The following is a 25,214-nucleotide window of genomic DNA, read 5'->3' on the forward strand; positions in this document are numbered from 1 at the left end:
GAGTCGGCTGGTGAGAAACTAGTAAAGGGTCACAAAGATTAAGTTTTGTAAACATGAGTATACTAATTATACTGATTTGATCACCACATATTGTACACATCTTGATATTCGATTCTGTACCCCACAAAGATATATAATCAATAAAAAAAAGATATGGGTATGCTTGTAGAATCTGGGAACATTTTTAGAGCAACCAATAAACTTTAACAGAGGTTAAATAAACTTTAACTGGGGAATGGGTACAGGGGGTTGGGAGGTGGGCTGAGGGAGTCCAGGCTGACCCTTGAACTGCAAAGAGACTGCTGCCCATCACTTACCCACAACGTGTACTGGCTGAATCGTCGCAGGAAGTAGACCATCCAGTGTCCAAGGGACTTTAAGGTGTCAGGGGCAAGCTTTCTCCAGATGTTAGGGATATGCCCAATAAAAAGAGACTTGGCGACATCATCTAACTCACTGCTCATTCCAACTTCTCCAGCCAAGGCCTGTTTCCAGAAGCAAGAGCAATCAGGCAAGACTATGTCGGAAACCCATCTGATACAGTGCTCCATCTGGCAGTATCTGCACGTTAGAAACATGCTCACCCTTTGAAGTTCAGCCAGAGACCTGGTCATCCGTATCACAAGCTTGTTGAAGCGTTCTAGCTCCTGCAAGAGCACCACTGAAGTAGGAGAGATTCCGATTCCGAGGTGCTTCCTGATCTGGTCCAAGTCAAAGACTTTGGGCATCTTGTTTTCTATGTCTTTGGCCACTTGGCCAATGTAATCATCGCGGCTGATGCCACTGCTGGATTCCCCTAAAACCAGGACACTTTTTAGAGAAAGCAAGGCATCTTGGTGAAGGTCTGAGGCATCCTGAGCCTTCTGGTTCTTGGAAAGGCATCAACAGTATGGGAAAGCTACAAGAACCGTCCAGTAGCACATCATGCTAACACCATAAGACCATAATCAAATTAAAGAAATCCTCTAGAACAGACTTTACCTGTCTGAGGTTGAAGCTCCAGCAGGTGAGCCCACATGTCTCGGGCCGCCTGCGTGTAATATCCAATCTCAGCATTGGAATGAAGACCAAACACCTCAGGGGTGTTGGCAAGTGGGAGGGCCTCGATGGCTTCTGTAATCACAGGGAACAGACAGAGGTGACATCAACAAGCTGCCCTTGATATCTAAGGGCCCACAGCCTCAAAATCCCCAGACACGCAAGACTAATTTCCACTGCTTAGCAGCTGACATGTTTTCAAACAAAAATTCTACACTACCTTGCCCAATCCAGCTATATATCTGTCTTTTATGAAAATGGCTCAGTGAGCTTCCCCAGGGCCACTCTGCCCCTCAAGGTGGAATCTGATCTATTTACCATCATTCCAAGATGGGAAAACTGAACTCCATCAGCTTTAAGGAAGGGCCTGCCAGGCCACCTAATGGACTTACCAGTCCATACCTGACCAGCCCAGGAGCCCCACTGGGAGAGGGCCAGAAGAGCTACCAAGACAACCGCAAAGAACAGAACTGATGACATTTATGATCTCCCTTAGAAAAAGCTTTAAAAATACTTCCTCATGTCCAAGAAATCTCACCTACAAATTTTTCCTTTACATCACCAACAGGGATTTTATAGTCCACTTCCTTGTTCCGGAAAAAGTGGAATGGCTGGAAAGTATCAAAAATGAAGTCTCCCAGGTACTCATCCATGTAGATGGTCAGGATGCGACGATCGAAGCTGTCAATGGCCCGTCCTCCATACATGACCTGAAATCAGAGGGGGTGAGAGCCTATCATGTACCCCAGGACCCCGGGGCCAGAGGCCCGACCAGGATAAACACCATGTTTGCCCTTGGTGAGACTCCTGCCACCTCACTGCTGGGCCACCCAAACCTGTTGACTGCATAACTGGAAGGGAGCTTACACACTGCGGCTCTGCCGACTCCCCAGGGAACAGAGCCCAAAGTAAGAAACAGCCCTCATGGGTACCGGGAGCCAGTATGCAATTGGCAAAATCCCCCAAACATGTCTGATAAAAAACAAAACAAAACCACCTAAGAAGCCAGCAGCCACTCTGTCTTTGGAATCGATGTCACTGTCTGAACCACGTGCAGATTAGCAGAGGAAGCTTTCCCACGAGCTCTGTAGAAAGCCGTGGCCTCCAGCAGTGACCTTTGTGCCCAACAGACAAGAGGAAAGCTCCATCCGCATACCTAAAGCATAGCTAGGCAGGTCAGTGAGGTCAGTGAGCCCCGAGGCAATGAACCCAGCTCAGAGACCTCCATGTAAATGGGGCTTAGGACAAAGACTGGCAATGAGCCGGGAGATTTTCACAGAGACCGAAGGGGACTTCAGCTGAAGGGGAGCAAGCACAAGAGGTGAGTACCCCTAGGGCTCAGAGGACAGCAAGGGCACCAGCCCACAGCCCTGCTGCAGCCCCCAGGGTAGCCACAAGGCTCCCTAAGCACCCCTACCTCTCCAATTAGGTACTTGAGGCTGCCCCACGGGATCCTAGGGTCATGCTGCTGGAAGGCTTTCGTCAAGTATGTGTTCAGAATTTCCATGCAGACCTTAAAAGAAGAGGAACAGGCTTGGTTACACTAACATCTTCAAAATTGTTCACACCCTGACTGTCTCGTGAAAAGGCAGGCAGGAACCACTCTGCTGTCTTGAACTTGGAAGAAAGGGTGGGATGACAGAAGGCGACTAAGGAAGCAGTTTCCCCAGGAGGAGAAGGAGCTCGGCGGGGTCCCGACCTGGAAGTCAGACTCGTTGAAGTCGTAGTACACATTCCACCCGATCTTCCCAAACTTCCTTCTCTCCTGCACCACCGCGTGGAAAAACGCCAGCACATAGACCAGGGGCTTAAAGGCACGGTGCGGGCACTGCTCCAGCATTTCATGGGAGATCTTGAAGTAAGTTGCCCTCATGTTCAGTTTCAGCCCATTGGGTGGCTCTGTGACAACCTTCAGAAGAGAAGAAAAATCGTGGCAGAAACCACAGACCCCCAGGGACCGCTTTGAAGAGGACGCGAATGTAGACTTCCTGGCTCTCCCTTCGTCTTTACGTAAAGCCGTCTTTCCTACCCGCAACAGCAAAAGCCTCCTGTCCAGGGCCCAAGCGAAGATGTTAAAGAGCTAGATGTTGCTCTAGCTCTTACGCTTGCTCAGCGAGTGACCCTGAGAAGGTTCTTGAACCTCTCTCTGAACCTTAGGATCCTCGACTGCACAGTGAACAGAGTCAAGGCTTCCTTCCACCTGCCCCCGAGACAGAGAATGACGAAAACCTTTCCAAAAGGATTCCCTGGGGAATAAACTAAATGAGACATGTAAGTCACTAGAAGTTTCTACACATAATCACCAGAGTACTGCCGGCTGTGAGTGGGCCTATCATTAGAGATACAGGGGAGGTTCAATAAACGTGAAGTAAGTGAAAACTAGCCTAGATATTTTTATGGACATGCGCCAAAGTGTAAAGACAGGGCTGGAGTCATAAACACCCAATTCAGTACAGTGGTTCCCTCTGAAGAGAGAGGGAGAGAGGGGTTTGGGAAGGGGTATCCATGATGTTTCAACTGCACCCTAAGTTTCAGTTCTGGGCACACACACACACACACCCCACAGCAAAGTGGTAGTCATCTTAAGAACTGGAATGCAGGTACATCAGTGTCTGTCCTAAAGCCAGACCTTTAAGGACTTCTGCAGAATCCCAATGGGGAAGCCCTTGGTGGGGTCCGTGGTGAGCCACAGCCGGAAGTCTGGGTGGGGCTTGGTGATCCTCTCCAGGGACTTCTCCAGATCTTTCAGCCACTTGACCAGGAGATGGCAGTTCTGCAACATCAGCCACTGCCCACGAGCCACCGCCGTCTCCAGCAGCTGCAGCGCCACCTGCACAGAGGAAAAGGGAAGAATTGGCGTCCCCAAGCCCCGCCAACCCCCCACTCTCCCGCAGACCCCCTCAAAGCCATAGAAAAGTGATGGCCCACTCTAGTAGAAGCCAAAAAAAAGCTGGTGATCCAGGAGTTCCAGTTGGAGCCTTCGAAGAAACCATCTTTTAGAGATCCTTCAGGCCATCTGGGTCTGTGAGAACTTGCTGCACGAGTTCAGGACAGTGTGGGACAAAGCTTGCACGAAAAGCCCATGAGTGAGTGAGTGTCGTGGTCCCATTCATGGGCTTTGCTGTGAACCGTCTGTGAGGCTCTGGGCAGAACCCTCTGCTGCTAGAAGCCCATCCATGAGATGAGGGTGGAGACACCAACACTGGATCACCCAGTAGGCATGCCAAGGGCACCAATGTCCACTGGCTGGTCATAAGCCCGGAACATGAGTGAACATTCTGCACTAAATGGCCTCCCCCAGCCTTAAGAGCTCCAGCTTCTCCCACAGTCACCTCTACACCCTGACCACCCCAAAGCAGGGCCCGAAGAGACCAGCTAAAATCAACCAAGAGGTAGGTACTGTCCCTGCCATCTTGAAATATTCAGGGCTCTAGGCATGGAAAACAATCACAATATCCCTACCTAAATGTAACTCAAAGTAAAAACAAGCTAAACACTCAAATACAACCTTGATTTTTGAAATATCTTAAAACTTCCATGAGTGCAGACATTAAAATAGCTTCTTCGAGTTTGGTGGTTTGAGACAGCTGGCTCTGCCCAGCTGGTGCCCTTGGGTCACCTACTGCGCAATCTGCCCTCGGCATCTCCACCCTCGTCTCAGAGATGGCTTCCAGCAGCAGAGGGTCTGCCCAGAGCCTCACAGTTCACAGCAAAGCCCGTATGTGTGGCCACCACACTCACTCACCGGCTTTTCCTGCAAGCTTTGTCCCACATTGTACTGAACTTGTGTAGCAAGTTCTCAAAGGCGCAACGTGGTTCAGAGAAAGCCCACTGGCCCAGGAGGATCAGCAGTCGCAGATCTGTACCACGGTTCTGTCCTGCATGGTCCTGGGCTCAGCCTCTCTCCACCCATTTCCTTGGCCATGCAACTGGGCAATGATAGTCCTAGTGCACAACGGGGTGTTGCAGGGACCAAGGGAGATCACAGGTGGGCGTGAAAGGGCTCTGAAAACAGCAGAGCACCGTGATCACATGAGGGTGTGGAAGCAGGACTATCGTTAACCTTGTCATCTTTCTATCCTTTGATGACTGCTCCGTAGATCAGAGAGGCATCCAACTCATATGCGGAGTGGCACTCTTAGCCTAAAACCAGGCCACCTCATTCCCAGCAGAAGCCAGGACCCCACCTGAGCGTAGTTAGTCCCTTCCAACAACAAATTACCTTTTCTTGGCCTTGACCCATGGCAAGGAATTTGAGGCGGTTTCCTCCAAAACCAGTTCGCTCAGCTAATTTCATAAGATCACTGGCAGGGTCAGAGCCAGGACTCAGGATAAACACAATGGGTGAGTTTGGAGTGCTCTGCTCAAAAATGGTTTCGAAGCTGATCATCGGGGGCTGCACGTACCTGATGAAAGAAACACAATCGGAAAACTCCCCAGGAGGACAGCTCCAGGCCTGGGCTGGCCCATCTCATCAGTGCTGTCTCCTCCCAGTGGCCAGAACCTTCTGACTCTTCCTCTGCCATAGCTCTTTGCACAATCTTCCTTCTTTCAGAATCCAGTTTGTATGCTGGCATCAGTCAGCAGGCACTGAGGGCTGCTGCCTACGTGGACCAGGACCCCACCAAGCCTCATTCATTCGTTCCTACTGCCTGCTGGCCATGAAGGTGCATCTGAGCTTGCAACCCCAAGTTTTCTGTCTGTTTTCACGCTCAGTGCTAGAGCTACATTGTCCGATATGGTGGCCACTAGGCACGTGTGGCTACTGAGCACCTGAAATGTGGCTGGTCCAAACTGAGATGTGCTGCTGTGTGAATTTACACAGGATTTTGAGGACTTAATACCAAAAAAAGCACATAAAATATCTCAATTATGTTTATATTGATTACGTGTCGAAATGACCATATTTTAATATTCAACTAAATAAAATATGCTATTAAAATTAATTTCACCTGTTTCTTTTCTAATATGTCTACTAGAAAATTTCAAATTACCTATGTGGCTCACATTGTATTTCTCTTGAATAGTGCTGTTCTAGAGTGGCTGTCAAATACCGCTCAAAGACAGGGCTGTGACAGTTCTCTCCAGAGTTGGCCAACTACTACTTTCTCTGAGTCCCAGTGGAGAGGACATTAGATATTCTTCCCCACAGAAAAGGCCAAATAAATGAAAACGACACACTTACTTCTCTCCCATGGTTACAGTCACATAGTCCGTCACTGCCCGATATACCCGATCCACACGGAAACAACGCAAAATAAGCAACTTCTGGAAAGGGGTGATTTTGTCATCATAACCCAAGGGGAATGGAAACTGCTCAAGTGAATCCAGGTCATACCACTGGGGAAAGCAAAGAACACTCATGTGGTGTCAACTCAGAAGTGACATAGACACTCATTTTTATGTGAAGGTGCCGAAAGCTACTGTAAAGGTATGAGAATCTATGGATATGTAAACTCAAGGTTACTTCTGGTCAGATCTGTCATTTTCTACCCCAGAAAACTATAAACCTCAGAAAGGGATGGACTGAGTCTTATTCATTGTTGAGTCCCCAGAGCCCATCAAGGGACATGGTACATGATAGATGCTCAATAAATATTTCTGGGGAGGATGAATGGATGGATGGATGGATGGATGGATGGATGGATGGATGGATGGATGGATGGATGGATGGATGGATGGATGGATGGATGGATGGATGGATGGATGGATGGATGGATGGATGGATGGATGGATGGATGGATGGATGGATGGATGGATGGATGGATGGATGGATGGATGGATGGATGGATGGATGGATGGATGGATGGATGGATGGATGGATGGATGGATGGATGGATGGATGGATGGATGGATGGATGGATGGATGGATGGATGGATGCATGGATGGATGGATGGATAGATGGATGGGCAGATGGATGGATGGATGGATGGATGGATGGATGGATGGATGGATGGATGGATGGATGGATGGATGGATGGATGGATGGATGGATGGATGGATGGATGGATGGATGGATGGATGGATGGATGGATGGATGGATGGATGGATGGATGGATGGATGGATGGATGGATGGATGGATGGATGGATGGATGGATGGATGGATGGATGGATGGATGGATGGATGGATGGATGGATGGATGGATGGATGGATGGATGGATGGATGGATGGATGGATGGATGGATGGATGGATGGATGGATGGATGGATGGATGGATGGATGGATGGATGGATGGATGGATGGATGGATGGATGGATGGATGGATGGATGGATGGATGGATGGATGGATGGATGGATGGATGGATGGATGGATGGATGGATGGATGGATGGATGGATGGATGGATGGATGGATGGATGGATGGATGGATGGATGGATGGATGGATGGATGGATGGATGGATGGATGGATGGATGGATGGATGGATGGATGGATGGATGGATGGATGGATGGATGGGCAGATGGATGGAAGGATGGGCAGATGGATGGATGAATGGGCAGATGGATGGGTGGATGGGCAGATGCATAGCTGGGTGGACAGATAGATGGAGAGTTCTCCTACACAGTTAGCTGAATTGGACAAAGAATTCCATCCAAGGAGTTAGAGGGCATTAATTACATCCCAAATGAGTTACTCAGAAGAATATCTTGTCACACCCAAGGGTTTGGGCCACAGTTTAACTGCAGAAATTGTTGACATGTAAGGAAGAAGAGGAGGAAGAAGAGAATATGAGCTCACCTCCTGCCAGACAGTCTGATGGTTCTCAACATCATCAGGAAGGTTCCCAAAGGTGTCTGTAAACATTTCTGATAAAAGAATGATATCTTCCCATCCCTGGTCGGACAACCAAGCACAGGGTCTTTTTCGTTTGCTTTTCTCCAGAGAAATGTTTCCTAATCACAACAGAAGAGAGGTAAACAGCCACTGTGCTGCCAACACCAAGCAAACAGCTCAGTACTTCAACTTCTTTCATTTTTGGGAAAAAGTCCACTTCCCAACAAGGAGACTGGGAAGAGAAGGGGGCACATGCTTGCCCTTGTTACTGCCCGTGACCCCAATCGGGCAGCCCAGTGTGGCTTCCAGCCTCGGGGAAGCCCTTATGCAAAGGTTGGCTGCTCTGAGTCAAACCAGAACCATTGCTGAGGCTGAAATTTTCAACTAAAATATTTTAAAAAGCATTGCTGTTGGAAGCCACATTTTAAGGAGAATTTTTATTGTTCCTTGTTTTAATGAACAAACTTATATACATGTACAGTGTGGGACAAGGAAGTTGGTGAGAATGAAACTAGGCAAATTCATTACCTTTTAAAAAGAAATCTAATTCTTCCTGGGGGACTCTTCCTTCTGCTTGTTCTATCTTGATAGTCATATTAAAAGAAAAGAGTAGCTTGTGCCTCTCAAACAACCCTGTAGGGAAACACCAGATGGGTATTGATTTTTTTAAATTTTTATTTTAAAAACTGAGTTTCTTATGCACAATGTGCTTAAATTTAAGAGAAGTGAAATGACACACACGAACTGCATGGCTGCATTTATCCCTCCTTGCACCTAATGTCCATGAATATCTAAGTGCAAGACAAATGGGCTCAACTTACAGGTCACGCCCAAGCGCAGTCTGCAGTGGCATTCACTTGTATGCAACCGACAGGGTCATGTCTACAGGAGGTCATTAGCACACCCTCCTGGGAAGAGGAGAGTGAAGCACAGTACAGTAGGAGTACAGAGCCAGCTTCTCAACAAAGTGCTGGTTGTTTGCCTGACTCAGAGTGTAAGTACTTATCTGTTACAGTCTAGGAGAAGTGCCAGAAAACTTTCTGTAAATATCTCCAGCTTTGAAAGCTAGATGGTCTTTGTCAAAACTACTCAACTCTGCCATTGTAGTGCAAAAGCAGCCATAGACAATACGTATGCAAATGGGTATGGCAGTGTTCCAATAAAACTTTATTTACAAAAGCAGCAGTGGGCCAGATTTGGACTGCTAGTAGTGGGTTTGCCAATCTCTATTGTAGAGGAAGCACACTCCATCAACAGAGTCTTTATTGAGAGACACATAATACTACATTTCTTCTTCTTTTTTTTAACAGAAGAAATGTGTTCCTGGAAAAAAATGTCTAAATCAAAATTTGTGATTTGAATTCTAGTTTGTATGTATTAGGAGGATTGGCTACTTCAGTCAGCCCTATAGGAACGATAGCTTTCCTGCCCAACTGTTACAGGCTGAATTACATACCCCCAAAACTTCGTATGTTGAAACCATAAGCCCCCGTACCTCAGAATATGACTGTGTTTGGAGATAGGGTCTTTAAATGAAGAGATGATTAAATTGAAATGAGTCTGTTAGGGTGGGCCCTAACCCAATCTCACTGGTGTCCTTCTAAGAAGAGGAAATTTGTACACACAGAGAAACACTAGGCATGCACATACACAGAAGAAAGACTGTGAGGACACAGTAAGAAGACAGCCAAGCCAAGGAGAGAGGACTCAGGAGAAACCAAATCTACCAAAATCTTGATCTTGGACTTCCAGTTTCCAGAACTGTGAGTAAACAAATTCCTATTGTTTAAGCCACCCAGTCTGTGGCATTTTGTTATGGCAGTCCCACACCAACCTACCACAACCACCACCAGTGTCATATGAAACACTGTTGTCAGTACAGTGTCTTACCTACAGATGACTGGGAGGGGGACACAGGTGTGCCCTACCCATCCTCTACTTTCTAAGGTCACTATACAGGCTTCTGATTAAAAATGACCATTCTGAGTTTACCCCAACTCCTTTCCAAAAACCTACTATAACGACATGAGATTTTTATTTATTTATTTTTTCCTTTTTGTCTTTTTTCGTGTCTGGCAACGGATCGCAACCCTCAGTGTCACGCCCGTACCGGACCGGACCGGCAACAGGATTGCAACCCTCGGTGTTGTGCCCGCACCTCGCTCAGCCAGTGAGCGGGAACCGGTCTGTATGTGGGATCCGAACCCTCGGCAGGAGCGCCACCGCGCTCCCAAGCGGCACACTGTAGCAGTGCACCACCGGGCCGGCCCGACATGAGATTTTTAAACATATAAACTCCGAGAAAATTGGAGAAAAGACAATAGCAACAAAGTTTTCAAGCTAAAGACAGATGGATAAGTGATAGCTGATTTAGCAGAGCTGAGAAAGTTGAATCTTACATCAGCAGGAGCCAAATCTGAAAACCAAGCCACAGAATTCACACAAATCTCAGGAAGTGGCAGTAACAAGTACTTCTGGAAGTGGGGTGAATATGGGCTAAAACAAAGGAAGACGGGTGGACAATTTGTTTCAGAAATAGGCTCCAGATCACCTCTCACACTCCATGCTGCTAGGCAACTGCCCTCCCCCACAAACACGAGCTTTGGAGAGGATAAAACAGGATCTGTGGACAGGAGAACCCCAGGCATAGTTGAGGGGAAACCATACTGAAAAAATGGCTTTAAGTGAAAGTTTTCATAATGAATCACTAGTCTTCTTTTTTCTCATGGTTGCAGAATGCTGGCAGCCAGGACAACATACTCAGGAAGAAGTCGAAGACTCTTCTTTAGGAAATCTTAAATCACATGAGAAAACTGACACCTGAGAGTTTCCCCAATGGCCACAGACCAGCCAGATCACCCAGCGAAGCCCAACATGACCAATCCCATCCATGCAGAGAACTTCCAAAGAGCTTTCTAGTCCTACTCTTAAATGTGAACAGATATCCAAGGATCACCAGACATTTGAGGAAAGTCTCTAACTGCAATATATAGGCCAAAACAAACAAATGGGGGGAGGGTGGAACTTATAGGAAATACAGACTATTCCATACAAGAAAAATTTAGAAAAGAAAGATCATAAAAGCCTTCTTAGAGCTAAGAGAAGATAGCCTATCTATGAAATATGAACAGAATGACTCTTTTTTAAAAAGAATGTTAGTGTGACAAAAGAGTTCCTAGAAATTAAAAATATGATAGTGGAAATAAATTACTCAACAGAAGCATTAGAAGATAACCTCCTGAAACTTTTCCAGAAAACAGAGCAGCAAAGTAAAAACATGGAAAATATGAGCAAAAAGAAAATTAGAGAATCATCCAAGGAGGTCCAACATCTAAATAATTGGAGCTCCAGAAAGAGAATATAGGGAAATTAGAGATAAGGAAACAAATAATTCACAAAAATTTTTCAGTACTGAAAGACATAAATTTACAGATTGAAATGGCCCACTGAGGGCAGACCACAGTGGGTGAAAATAGGTCTAAACCAATCCAAATTATGAAATTTTAGGATATCTAAAATAAAGAGAAGACACTAAAAGCTTATATAAAGCTTTTATAAAGGAGAGAAAGCAAAAGGATTGCCAAAATAAGCATTAAGCCACAAAGGAGGAAGACACAAGAACAGAAAACAGAAGATTCAACACAAGAGAAAGGTAAAGTGAATACCCAAGATGAAGATGAAGATAGACACCAGAATGGAGAGCAATTGGTCCACCCTGAAATTGGTCATTTTTTTACAGAATTTCCTGAATATATTTTGACTTCAGAACCATGTACATTTAATTAAAATTTTAAACTCTAATAGTCAAAGGCAAAATGAAAAAATGAATGTAACTGTGTATTAAGTTGGTGGCATAAACACACAGAGAGGAACTATTCTGAGTTATATAAAAACACAGTAATTTAACTGAACACCCCACTAGCAATTTTTACCTTTGGGGACAAAAAAAGACATTTTGAACTGCTTTCAGTAATCATATTGGTGGCTGTTGTTTCGGTATTGTTATTATGAGACTCTGTGTGTGTGTGTGTGTGTGTGTGTGTGTGTGTGTGTGTGTGTGTGTGTGTGTAATAAACAAATGAGTTTATTGACGTAATAAGAAAGAAAAAAACAGGGTTTTTACATGAGGGAAGGAGATAGATACTGGTATATCATTGATGTGATTAAGTAAAAATCCTTTAGTTCTAAATTTGAATTGGAATTGTCACTATGAACTCATGGTATATTTTTAAAATTTCTTAGCTCAGCCCACTGAAAAGGTATTGAGCACCCATAGCACTGAGATTTTGGTCTCTAAATAATATTTTGTGCTCAAAAGAACCAGGGTTCCTTGGACAAATGGCTGATTCCAGGTCTGAGGCAAGTTATGTTCATGATGCACCTGAAATACCTTGTCCTACCAGAAAGTAGGGAAACTATCAAAGACTACAAATTGGGGCAAAGGACTCATAAGCCAACCTGAAAAGGCTCCAAATAGCCAAAGGTAGGATGATTTGAACATCAATAAGGGCAATTACTGAAATGTACTGAAACATACCAAATATGTTTAAATCCATGAGTTCATAAGAATACAAAAAATAAAAATAATAAAGGAGAAGAATCCAGCATTTGACCTGCCTTTCTCATATGAACTATACCTCATGGTAACCAAATAGTTGATCAGAGCTAAATTTCTCTTCATGAAACCATTTCAGCTAAGAAATGCAGAATGATTGCAAGAATTAGAATATTATTCTTTTGTAAGCCTTAATAAATAGGCAGATTTTTAAAATCCTTTTAATTGGCTGGTAACATCACACACAAAAAAGACTAGAAATTATGTGATTCCTGATGGAAATACCACATATGAAGTATTCTTACCAAAAACAGAACCTAAATCTGTTCAAGCTCTAACTTCATTACAAATTTGCAGGAAATAAAGGAGACAGAGGAACATATTTAACACACCACAGAGATGCAATCAGCAAAGTTCCGACTACGGGAAATCATCCAAGACAATCAAGCAGGTTTCTCTCAAATAAGTGTAAGGGGAAAAAAAGAGAGAGATTAAGTGACATATAACCAATTATAAAGTATAGACCTTATTGAGATCCTGATTTAAGCAAATGTAAAAAATACTTTATAAGGCAATTGGAAATACTCGAACCCTAGATATATGGTGATATTAAGGAATTATTAATTTTAGATATTGTAATGGCATTATGTCTAAGTTTTGAAAAAGAATCTTATATTTTAGAGTAGGGATGGGTAAACCACAGCCAGGTTTCAAATCCAGCCCACTGCCTGTTTTTGTAAATAAAGCTTTATTGGAATACAGCCATGCCCATTCATTTACATATCATCTATGGCTGCTTTTGTGCTACAATGGGCCTTCGAAGCCTAAAATATTTATTATATGCCCTTTACAGAAAAGTTTGTTGACCCTTGTTTTACAAATACAAACTAAAATACAGTCGGCCCTCCATATCTGCAGGCTACACATCCTCAGATACAACCAACTGTGGGTCAAAAATACTTTTTAAAAATAATGACAATACAACAATAAAATAATACAAATAAAAAACAATACAGTATAACTACTTACATTGCATTTACATTGTATTAGGTATAAATAATCTAGAGATGATCTAAAGTATACAGAAGGATGCATGTGGGTTATATGCAATACTACACCATTTTATATAAGAGCATCTGAAGGTTTTGGTATCCGCAAGGGGTCCTGAAACCAATCACCTGTGGATACTAAGGGATGACAGTATTTACAGATAAATGATTTAAATACAAAGAAAAATTTCAAAATAATCAGGAAACCGTGTTGTGGTATAAATTAACCCAGAGCTGATTACTGCTAGGTAATGGGTACATGGAAGGTCATTATACTATCCTCTTTTGTATATGCTTGAAATTTTCCATAATAAAAAGTATTTAGTATTTAGAAATCAATGCTTTAGGGATTGAAAAACAATGCAGCCATTTTGGAAAACAGTTTGGCAATTCCTCAAAAAGTTTATATAGAGTTACCATATGACCTAGCAATTCCACTCCTAGATATATATCCAAGATAGTTAAAAACATATGTTCACATAAAAACCTGTACCTTAATGTTCATAGCAGCATTATTCATAATAGCCAAAAACAAGAAACAACCCAAATGCCCAGCTCTTCACGAGATAAACAAAATGTGGTCTGTCCACACAATGTAATATTACTCAGCCATAAAAAGGAATGAAACACCAACACACAGTTCAACATGGATGAACCTTGAAAACATGATGCTAAGTTAAAGAAGCCAGTCACGAAAAGTCACGTACTGTGTGATTCCATGTATAGGAAATGTTCAGAATAGGTAAATCTGTAGAGACAGAAAGTAGATCAGTGGTTGGCAGGGGCTGGGGAAGGGGAAATAGGGAGTGACTGCTAATGGTCCAGGGTTTTGTTTTGGGGCTGTTGGAAATGTTCTGGAACTAGATGGTGGTGATGATTGTACAACTCTGTGAATACACTACAAATCATGGAATTGTGTATCTTTTAAAGAGGGAACTTATGGTATGTGAATTATATCTCAATAAAGCTACTATTTTAAAAACCCATGCTCTAAATATTCCTCTTATAAAGAGAATAGTCACATTTCTGCCATTTGGTAAGTTTTCATTTTCAAAGATCATTTCCTTAAAGCCGCATCATACACACCGAGACATGCACATTTGTTCTAATCAATGCGAAAAGTGCTCACCTGTGCAACCATAGTTATAGATGTTGAAGGTCAACGTGTCCATGATGTTCCTTAACCGCTTCATGAGAATGGAATCAGGCAGTGACTTCTTGAGTGACAGTCCAAAGACCTCTAAGAAGGCGATCAGGGAGTACTGGTACATGGAGTTGACAAGGGCCATCTCAGACAACACGAAAAACAGGATGGCCCCCCTCCTGGCAGCCGGCCGGTAGCCGTCCCGCAGCCGGTCAATGTCCAAGGCTGTCTTCTCCGCTAGCTTGAGCTTCTCTGACACCTGAAGACAAGGCACAAGTTACCCAGGAAGCAGGAAGTTTTATGTCTACCATCAGGAAGACCAATGAAATGGAAAGGGGCAGGAGCAGTGAGGCGACAGCCACGAGATTGTGCAACACTCCCAGGAGTCTGGAGACAACGAGGGCCTGCAGGGGACCCAGGCACCCACCCTCTGGTGAGATGTGGTAGGTATCTGTGGCCTGACTCCCCTGTACCCATGCCCCCTTCTAGAACAGTCCCAGCTCTTACTTCTCCAAGTACCCCCCACACCCTTTTCATTCCATATGTGGGGCTCTGCCCCAACTTCAGGGGAGAAAGATGTGACCCAGGCCCAGCCAGTCCAAGCCTAGCATCCTCAGGCCACAGGGACTGGTCTGGGTAGGCATGTGACTTAAGGGACTCTCAGGACCTTCAAGATAGGAACAGGAAAAGATTCTCACTTACCCCCTTGGATGTGAACCTGAGGGGACATGAGTCCAGACCCATCCTGTGACCACAAAGAGAACTGGCAGAGAACGAAGCCAACCCAGCAGAACACCCAGCCCAGAAATGGAGAGAAACTGAGTCCTGATGGTACCTTTGGAGTCCTGGATCCAGCCCTGCCTGAAGCCATCCCTGGCCTTCTCTGCTTTCTAAGATGATAACTTCCCTTTTGACTTAAGCCAGGTAGGGTTGTGTTTCCTATCACTCTCAGTTGAAAGAGGCTGACCTGATGCACAAAGGTCCCTGGGAACATCTTTAGGACTGTCCTTCCTATAGCACACCCCAGTGGAGGTGGCCTTTTCTCATCAGGAAAATCCTCAGGTGAATCAAGCCTGAGTCTGATGAGAGCACGGGTTAATGCCCCCTCAACCCTCAGTTACCGTGAATGAGCCCCTGAGATCACAGAGTCCCCTTTCTCACTGAGCAAATGAGGAAATTGGCCCTCCAAGGGCATGTCCAGCCCCGCACTCCCATCCCAATGCATTTTCCCCTGCTGTTTATACCTCTGTGGCTTTGGATTTGGTGTCCTCCAGCGTCTGCACCAGTTCCACGTTGTCCAGCATGTTCCCTGTGGAGGTCGCCAGTTCTCGAAGGAGGGAATCTTCCAGATCCTTCAGCAGGTTCTTGTTTTCACTCGTCTCCTGGATGAGATGCTCCCTCTGCTCTTCCAGCTCCCGCCTCTCATAGGCCACCAGCACACTCAGCAGCTGGTCCTCGAGGCCCTTCAGCGTGACTGTTGGGGGATAGCGTATGGCCTTCACTGCCTGTGTCCCCCCAATAGGCTGGGCACCGTGTCTTCCCACCTACACAGCTGTGCCTGGCATAAGCTCAGAGTGGGTCTAAGACAGCATTTCAGGAGCACAGAGACTCGCTTCCTACCAAAATCACCCTAAAGCAACGAAGTGGAAAACATCAGACAGCAAAATGGTGACATTGCTATACAGAGTGGTGGACAAAAAGGACAAAGAGGCACTAATAAAATCCAGGCCCCCACATACCCAGTTCAAAGTACATCCAAATCAAATTAAGCTCTTTAAGTAGCTGTACGACCACCTTAGAGAATGTGAGACATGGCATCTGATTCCTATCAGAATTCAACTGAGAAGAAAAGGAAAAGTCCAAAACCATAACGTATATTTAAATACACAAATATAGAATGACCTCCTGCCCCAGCAGACAGAGGTCTCAGCCCACACCAGTGTGAACGCACAGCCTCACGGCCCCGACTCAGCGCACCTGAGACACATAGCTCATTGCCTTCCAAAGGCCCCCAAGCCTTCTTAATCGTGTTGTTTAATCATTAAAAGCTGACCAGCTAAGACGTGAAAGAATGATCTAGGGTCCCTGAGTGAAATGACATCCCATGAAAGCCTTGGTAACCCCCTTGATTTGCAACTGAGCTTCCGTGCATACTTCTTACCAGTATAATTGATGACCATAGCCTTCCCAAACACTGACGGGGTATATCTGGGATTGGCCAGCTTGGTGTTTAGATACAGTCTGAAATTTGAGTCGTAGTCAACTTCCTTGTCTCCCAGCACGATAAACTGCCGTCCTTGGGAGACTTTTATATTTTTTTCTAAGAGGTTGTCAATCACAGGATCAATATATTCATCAACATCATGGAAAAGGAAAGGAGTCCCATACTTTATGGACATCTCCAGCTGCTTGAGGAAGTCAGGGTCATTAAAGGAAGCAACCTGGAAGAGAGGGAAAGCAGATGCTGGAAGTCAATGTATTTCATCGTGCCCTCAGCAAACACGAGTGACCTTCAAAAAGTTCGTGGAAAGATTGGTATTTTATTTCTATTTTTCCACAAACTTTTTGAAGTACGCTTGTACAGGGGAACCGTGAATTGGAAGTGGGGAGTAGATGTGCCAGGAATTTGAAGGGAGCCAGAAGTAAAAAGAATGGAGAGAAAGAAGCAAGACATGGAACCCATAGAAACCCAGAAATCCACGAGGCTCAGGCTCAGAGCAGCATCACGTAGAGAAAGCTCAGATCGGCAGCCAAAAGTCATTGTGAGACAGTTTCAGTACATCAGAAGACTTCAGGAATTTAAACACAGATCCACAATTTTGGTTGAATCCTCTTTCCTCTTCAGTTTACTTCCCTCCAACCTCATGACTGCTTTGATATCTCAACATACTCTCCAGCTAGTCCTCCCATAGGGTTTCCCTTTTCCCTTCCTCTCCAGCCTCTTTTATTATGTTGATCTACCTAGCCTCACACCCCATAAGCTAGACTCCTTCCTCTTTAAGAGACGGAATGGAGCTGGAATGGACTGGGGGACCAGGAGTAAGCTGGCAATTGCAGAACTCCCTGGCAGGGCAAGGGAAGAGGGAAGTCTAGGAACATTCCTGTAATAATGGTATTTGTCCCACTATAGACATTTATGAATTCTAGAGGCACATGTTCCCTTGACCTTGGAATTCAAATAGGTTTCCCCCAACAGCGTGTAAATACCAAGAGGCAGGGACCAGAAAAAATACGGAAAAGGTAAAACTGAAAATCACTAATTTGTTAACTAGTTCAGCAAAAAATGATTGGGCCCCCGCAATTCCACTCCTAGGTATATGCCCAAAAGAACTGAAAACATACATCTACATGACAGCATTATTTGTAATAGCCAAAAAGTAGAAACAACCCAAATGTTTATCAACTGATGGACAGACAAACTAAATGTCATCTATCCATACAATGGGATATAATTCAACAATAAAAAAAATGAAGTATGCATGCTACAACATGGATGGACCTTAAAAACATCATGCTAAGTGACAGAAGCCAGACACAAAAGACCACATATTGTATGATTCCATTGATATAAAATGTCCACAACAGGCAAATCCACAGAGATAGAAAATACACTTGTGATTGCCAGGGTCTGGGGGGAGAAGGGAATGGAAGGATGGGGCGAGGTGGTGACAGCTAAGGGATACAGCATTTCTTTTCGAGGTTATAAAAATGTTCTAAACTTGGCCCTGGTAATTGCTACACAACTCTGTAAATTTACTAAACCACTGAACTTTATGTTCTAAGTAGGTGAATTGTATGGCATGTGAATTATATCTCAATCAAGCTGCTACTCTCACCCTCCCACCCCCATGTCCAGGGCCACCAAGCCCTGCACTTGTAGAGCGGACACAAAGATGAGAAAAACCTCACCTTCAGGTTGCTCACAGCCTGAAAGGGCGACCCACATGTCAAGAGGAGAGGACAATTAAGGTGGTTGGTGCTGCCCTGGAGGACACAGCGGGTGGGTGAACAGAGGAGAGGGCGGGCTGCCATGGGGAGTCAGGGTGGTGGCATTTCAACTGGGCCTTGCTGGAGGCACAGGGCTGCCAGGTGGAGGAGGTGGGAGGGGCCTTCTCAGGAAGCTGGACACTGTCCTGAGAATGGGCAGTGAGGGCAGAGGGGAACAGGGTGGAGCTGGCCGTACCCGCAAGTTGTTTTTCTCCTCTTTCCTCTTTATCCAGTTGAGGGCCTGCTGCTGGGGGTCAATGCAGAGGGGGAAGCGGCTGGCCCGGGTGGTGAGGATGCCATTCTGCACCGAGAGTTCATCAGGGGGCAGTCCCTGGGAGCCCCACCTGCAAGGGACAGCCATAGGGAAATGGATTTTTCTCACCAAGTTGTGAATTCAGGGATAAAGATGTAGGATCATCCTTCCAGAACAATCTACCACCCGCAAGGCTGCTCCAATCCTCTTCAGACTTTGGGGAGAACTCTGGGCTGGATTTGCAGCCCACCCTGCCATTTCTGTGCAGTCAAGTCAGTTGTACCCCTTACCATGCCCCCCAGCCCATCAGCCCTCCCCTGGGTGACACCCACACAGACCCCACCCTTAGGCACCCCTCCACCCCATCCTCTGGATCTAGGGCACCATGCACCTGCTGATCTCAACGTCATCCGTGAGCAGGCTTTCTAGCCGAAAAGGCTGGCTCAAGGGGATCTCCCGCTCCAGGATGTCATTTTGCCAAATCTGATTGACCATCTCGTCACGGAACTCCCATGTGAACGCTCCCTCGTAGCTCAGGAAGGCAGCGCAGAGCAGGCAGTCCCCCAACAACTTCACTCGCCGGTGCATCAGTTCATCCAGATCATGCAGCCACCTGGCACACGAGAGGGAGGCTGTGGTCAGCAGTGACTCTCTGGCCACAGTCAAAAGGAACATTCTAGAAGAACCAGCTTCACACCTTGTTAGCAGGGCCAGCCAGAAAGAAACTTTTTTTTTTTTTTTTTTTTGAGATATTCTTTCCTTCTAGAGATCACCAGCTCATCTGGCAATTTCCCATCCTAGTGGACCCAGGGCATTGAAAGACTGTTCCATTCCAGGGCTCAGCAGAACTTGGCATCAAGCAGGAGTCTCAATAAATATCTGTGGGACTCATTTAGTCTCAAAGCTATTTATTAAGTAGTAATCACATTGTTTCCAAATGCTTAGTCAAAAACATGTAAATAAGCCCAGGAGAGCTAGCAAGCTCTGGTCCTACTCAGTGACAGAATTCTACCCAAGAAAATTCTACCTCAAAGAAAGTGTTTCATTTGGCCTCTTCTGGTAAACGCCCATAGTCTTCAAAGTTTCAGAAATATTGAAAACTGTTGTTTCCCGTAAGCAGACAATATTTTTCAGTGTTTTCTGTACCACAGTTAGAGATGCCAGATTAGAAACTATTGTCATAGTCAGTGGGTAAACTATGGCGGGATGGTCTTGCCCATTAAGTATCAAACAGCCCCACCCACTGAAGACTGAAGGCCAGGACCGAACAAGCCACAAGGACTCTTAGAAGGCACCTGTGCAGTGACAGAGATGGGCTCCCCCTCCAGACTCTTCCAGAACAGACCCAGGTGTTAAAGGTCACCAAGAAGTAAACATTCCCCCAAATCTTAGAGCATCTTGCTAGATATTATCGGTTTCCCCTTCTCCACATCTGCACTGCCTCCTTAACGCTTGATAATTACTTAATAAATAACACGTGGTACCAAATAAAAAACAGAGTCTGTAAAATGGCCATTAGCCACCGTAAACATGATCGTAGCAAAATCAGAACTTGTCCATGGTTTTCAGCTAAAAATGCAACATGGAATAAAGAATCAACACAGCGAGAAATTCTGTTGATGAGGTCCGTCTACAAAGCACAACTGTTTCACGCAGAACCACTCATCAGGTGGCTCCGTTAACCAAGCTGACCTGACGTTTTCCGATCCTAGACCCGAGATGAGCTTGTCTGCAGCGATCAGCCGCCTCTCCATGATTTCAGCTTCTTCCTGCAGCTTTTGCTTCTCCAGTATGGCTGCCTCATACTTGGCACCCAAAGCTTCCAGTTCTCTCTGGATTGTGGCCAACTCATTCTGGATCCTCTCTAGTTCCCGTTTAGTTAGGTAAAAATTCCGCTCCAGCCTGGCCACCTAAGGGAAGATCATTTGCAGAACGATGGAGAGAAGGACCGTAGTAGGGCGGGGACAAAATGATCTCCTGCCTGGGCATATGTTCTAATGATGTTCATACTCTTTGGGGTCACCGTATGCTATACGGAGGCATGTGGCTTCTTTTCTTAGTTACTCCTTTAATTGTTTGCAGATCCTACTAGAAAAAGATATCCCGCACCCAACTTAGCAGATGGTTTACTTTTCATGCATACTGAGGTCACAGTAAGATGATACAGTAGTTCTAAGTCAAAAACGCAAAAGAATACATTGAAGACAAAACTGGTCTTACTACTGGTTCTAAGTTTTCTGAGTAATAAAATTCTAAGTTATAAAACAATGTCAAAACATGACTCAAAAGGATCATTTCAACCTTATAATTCTCTTTGTATTTTGTGTTCTCCACGTTACTTTGACCTTGTTGTTCTCAGCTAAGGCTAATTTACCCTACTGGGGACATTTGGCAATGTCTGGAGACATTTCCGGATGTCACAACTTGGGGGAGAGTGTGCTACTGGCATCTATTGGGGCGAGGCCAGGGATGCTGCTAAGCACGCTACAGCGCCCAGAACAGCCCCCCACCCCACCCCTCAACAACAAGGCACTGCCCAGCCTCAAATGCCAATAGTGCTGAGGTTGAAAAACTCTGCCTTAACTCTAGAGAACAATTTTGAACGTCTTTTATCCCACACTTTTCACACACAGTTTGAAAGTCTTTCAGACCTCCATTCTGTCCGTTCACATTATGTCTAAATGAGAGTTGTATTTCAGGGTTACCATTTACTGGAGAAAAAGATTTTCATGTGGTTTAAAGTCAGAACCTTGCCAAAATTTTTCCAGCAAAACAGAGGACACAGTAATTCTGACTCCAAATCAGTCTCTTGGCAGTGGTGTTTCAGTCTTACAGATGAGAAATACCTTGTCTCTTTTGGGCTTGATCTCTCTGAAAACATCACAGTAGCCCATTACAGCTTCAACAAATTTCAGCATTCCCAGCCCAGCTTTGCTTACAGCTTCCATTTCTTCAATTGTGGTGTTGAGAGTCCTCAAGAGGCCTAAAGGTCAAAGACACAATGACTTCTGTGAGTGGCAAGCTTCATCTTGGGAAAATAAAACAGGAATTGCCTATGACCCAAGTAAGTGTAACCACAAGTTGAGTATCCCTTATCCAAAATGCTTGGGACCAGAAGTGTTTCAGATTTTGGATTTTTTTCAGATTTTGGAATATTTGCATTACATTACACTTACTGTTGAGCATCCCAAATGTGAAAATCCAAAATCTGAAATAGCTCCAATGAGCATCTCCTTTGAATGTCATGTTGTCATTCAAAAAGTTTTGGATTTGGGTTTTTTTGCTTTGAGATGCTCAGCCTGTACTCCCTCATTCTGCAGTAACCCTGTGAGTGGAACCCAGACAGCCCTCCTATGGACATCAGCATGGGGCCAAACCAGGATAGGTTTTGTGTAAGTGGATGTTTAAGATGTGAGTGAGGGGCACAGTTTGCTTCCACCTGGAACATCTTATGACCCAGGTGCCTCCATGTGACACGCAGCAGCCCCAGGGACCCAGGGTACAAGGGAGACTCCCCCCTGGGCACCACAGTAGCTCAGCACAGGCAGCTGACAGGGATTACAGGCCATTACAGGTCACCTGTTACCTCCACCCGCACCCTCACCCCAGGAGCAATTTCACATAGGTGGAAATTCATCCAATCAGTATTCAGATAGAGGGAGTACCTTACGTTTTATAATTGTTATGTTTGTGTTTAGTTCACTTTTATTTCTAAGGGGCTAAAAATGAGCATTTGATGATAAGGTTCTAAAAACACCATCACGATAAAGAGCGACAGTAGGAAACTGCACTAATTTTTGCAAAGACAAGCATCACTCTGCCTGCTGAGCACCGGGTGGGGTCGGGGTTAGACCGGGCTCAAAGAACTCAGGCATTCTATAGCCAAAGACGGAGGGGTCGGCGCTGGGTGATGCCATCCTCTCCCCCTTGCCCATTCCCCAGGCACTGACAAGAGGTGCGAGGGGAGAAGTCAAGGTTAGACCAGCTCTTGTCCCCACCATGCACATGGGAGGAGATGTGCAGAAGACAAGGAGTCTTGTTCCCTGACAGGGAGAACCAGAGCTACCAATTAAATTAAACACCCACAGGCATCACTGCTATTGTCTGTTCAATCCGTTCTTCCTGTTTCTTGCAACACTGCTGCCATTTTCCTCTGGGGACAATCAGTCTACCTGTTCTATCTGCAGGGACACAGTGACACCATTTGACTACAGGGCCTGCCTGTGACAAGCCCCCTCCTCGCTCTCCATCCGTGACCCATCTACTCAAATTCCAAATTTAGATCAACCCTGGCTCTTCCCACATCCATTTATATCCACCTTTGATATTTTTAACTTGGCTCTGGGAAATGGAATCAAAATCAATCTCCATCAGGGACCTCAGGAAGTTCGGGTCGGACATCATGCCTTTGGCAGTTTTCCAGTTGAGCTCTTTGTACCCTTTCATGATGAGGATGCACTCACAGACCGTCTGCACCTGCTTCGGGGGCTTAGCAAATGACCTGGCAGGAAGCAAAAGCACATGTGGGTCAGACCGGGGAGGGGTCAGAATCTGGCCTGGAAGAGCACTCCAGAAAGAACAGTTCCACCAGAAGTCATTCTCTGGAGGTGACAGTGAGGGACACAAAGGAAGCCTGATCCCCACACAAAGCAGCTCCTGGGTGGGAGCTTCCCTGAGGTCAGGGCAGGTTTCACCCATCAGTTCCAGACAAGGCTCCTAGAACCCAGCTGGGCACCAGAATCATTGCGGGGGGTCAGTAAAATACAAACCTAAGCCACCCCCAGAGTCTGAATCAGTAGGTCACGTTGGAGCCTGAGAAACTGTTTTAATTACTCCCTGGGGTGATTCTTCAGATTCCACGTGGTAGCTACCATCATTATTGTCATTATCATCATCATCATCATCATTTTTTCACATTTACCAGATAAAGAAACAGGATAACCTGGCTATGTTCACTCAGCCTGGGAGGTTTGGGGTCCCCGCATCCTGGGATCCTTCTAGGCCATGTCACCCCTTAAGTGTTTTCTTTGGGTTTGCTAAGACTAGACCACCACTCTGCTTCTCCAACACTCAGATGTCCAGTGCCCTCAACCCCTTGGAGAACCAGAACGCAAAAGGAACAGGAGGCAGAACAGCAGCAAGTTTAGGTGCAAAAACCTCAGAAGGATGGAACCATCTCCTGCAGATGGTACCCGCGGGGCTGCTCAGGCTCCCCGCTGCCAGGCAAAGTCTATGACAGCCACATGAGCCTCAATGACAAAGCCGTGAAGAGAGACAGAAGCAGAGGATGCAGAAAAGGCAAAGAAAAAGAAGGGAAGGAAGGAAAAGGAAGGGAGGAGAGCAGAAGGTGACGAGGCCCTGGAGGGCATGGAGGCAGCATGGGAGAGGTGGGGCAGGAGCCCAGGAGGAGGCCAGGTGACCTAGAGGAGGAAGGAGGGGGACCAAGGGACAGAGACAGACAGAGACAGAGAGACAAAGAGATAGAGAGAGACAAAAAAGAGAGAGGCAGAGAGACAAAGTCAGAGACAGAGAAAGGCAGAGAGAGAGAGAGAGAGAGAGAGAGAGAGAGAGAAGTGCTGCATGCTTCATCTTTGAGAGGAGGGAAAACAAAAGACCTCGGCGGCAGTTTTGTGTTGCTGTGTCTGGCTAAAAGAGGAAAATTCTAGACATCCATGTTGAAAAAAATCAAAGCTCAGGACTTTCTGTACTGGGCAAACCCCACACCCTCCTGGCCCCAGAACCCCCACCGTCTCCCTGCAGACAGACGAGGAGAAGAGGAACCACAGAGTGTAAGGACAAGCCAGGGCAATGGCCAGGAGGGAGGGAGGGCATCCACAACTCCAGCACAAAGCCTGGTGATTAAAGCAATAGCCCTGAGTCACCAGGGAAAGGTTCAATTAGGCCAGCGCCTGCTGCTTATGAAAGTAGGCAACGATGTCAACTGTCTTTAAAACGTCTTCTCAGAGTTGATGGAAGCCAGGCCCAGGCCGCTGCTCTCTGAATAATCAGGGGAGGAAAGTAGCAAGGGGATGTTTTCAGATTCAGGACAGGAAGAGCCCAGGCCTAAGTGTCAGGGCAAGTTAGGAACCATCCAAGGGTCTCAGTTTTCCCATCTATAAAGTGGGGACGTGGAACCAGACCTTTCCAGCTCCCAAATCCCATGAGTCTATGAAAGTGAAGTTCTCCGCTATCAGCATACAGGCCGTGCCCTAGGATCTCATTTATCTAGAGTACAGAGCTTTCCGGAACCACATAACTGAGGTGTTTGAAATACTGAGGCTGTAAGTCAGAGAAATGGAGATGGCACTGCTTCATTTGATTCCTTTCTTCTATCACAAAACAAACTCAGCGATGAGAGACAGAAATGGTGATATGCTGCCCTCCCTGGAAGAAGACTCACTACGAACCCGCT

General features: G+C 45.7%; 1 protein-coding gene across 1 annotated transcript in view; it reads right to left on the minus strand.

Annotated features, from left to right (window-relative positions):
• Window positions 1–25,214, minus strand: part of DNAH10 (dynein, axonemal, heavy chain 10) — a 150,365-nt gene that overhangs the window by 3,573 nt on the left and 121,578 nt on the right. The window contains exons 57-75 of the mRNA XM_008591330.1: window positions 23,122–23,303; window positions 21,649–21,785; window positions 20,495–20,712; window positions 19,194–19,415; window positions 18,746–18,893; window positions 16,724–17,003; window positions 15,807–16,036; window positions 14,548–14,821; window positions 8,343–8,447; window positions 7,779–7,933; window positions 6,224–6,378; window positions 5,261–5,444; window positions 3,668–3,868; window positions 2,738–2,947; window positions 2,456–2,551; window positions 1,577–1,748; window positions 982–1,113; window positions 585–796; window positions 318–485 (exon numbers count right to left, since the gene is read on the minus strand). Of these exons, the coding sequence (XP_008589552.1) occupies window positions 318–485; window positions 585–796; window positions 982–1,113; window positions 1,577–1,748; window positions 2,456–2,551; window positions 2,738–2,947; window positions 3,668–3,868; window positions 5,261–5,444; window positions 6,224–6,378; window positions 7,779–7,933; window positions 8,343–8,447; window positions 14,548–14,821; window positions 15,807–16,036; window positions 16,724–17,003; window positions 18,746–18,893; window positions 19,194–19,415; window positions 20,495–20,712; window positions 21,649–21,785; window positions 23,122–23,303 (3,481 nt within the window). The remainder of the gene's footprint in view (window positions 1–317; window positions 486–584; window positions 797–981; window positions 1,114–1,576; window positions 1,749–2,455; window positions 2,552–2,737; window positions 2,948–3,667; window positions 3,869–5,260; window positions 5,445–6,223; window positions 6,379–7,778; window positions 7,934–8,342; window positions 8,448–14,547; window positions 14,822–15,806; window positions 16,037–16,723; window positions 17,004–18,745; window positions 18,894–19,193; window positions 19,416–20,494; window positions 20,713–21,648; window positions 21,786–23,121; window positions 23,304–25,214) is intronic.

This window comes from Galeopterus variegatus, unplaced genomic scaffold (genome assembly GCF_000696425.1).
Source record: "Galeopterus variegatus unplaced genomic scaffold, G_variegatus-3.0.2 Scaffold147, whole genome shotgun sequence".
NCBI lineage: Eukaryota > Metazoa > Chordata > Mammalia > Dermoptera > Cynocephalidae > Galeopterus > Galeopterus variegatus.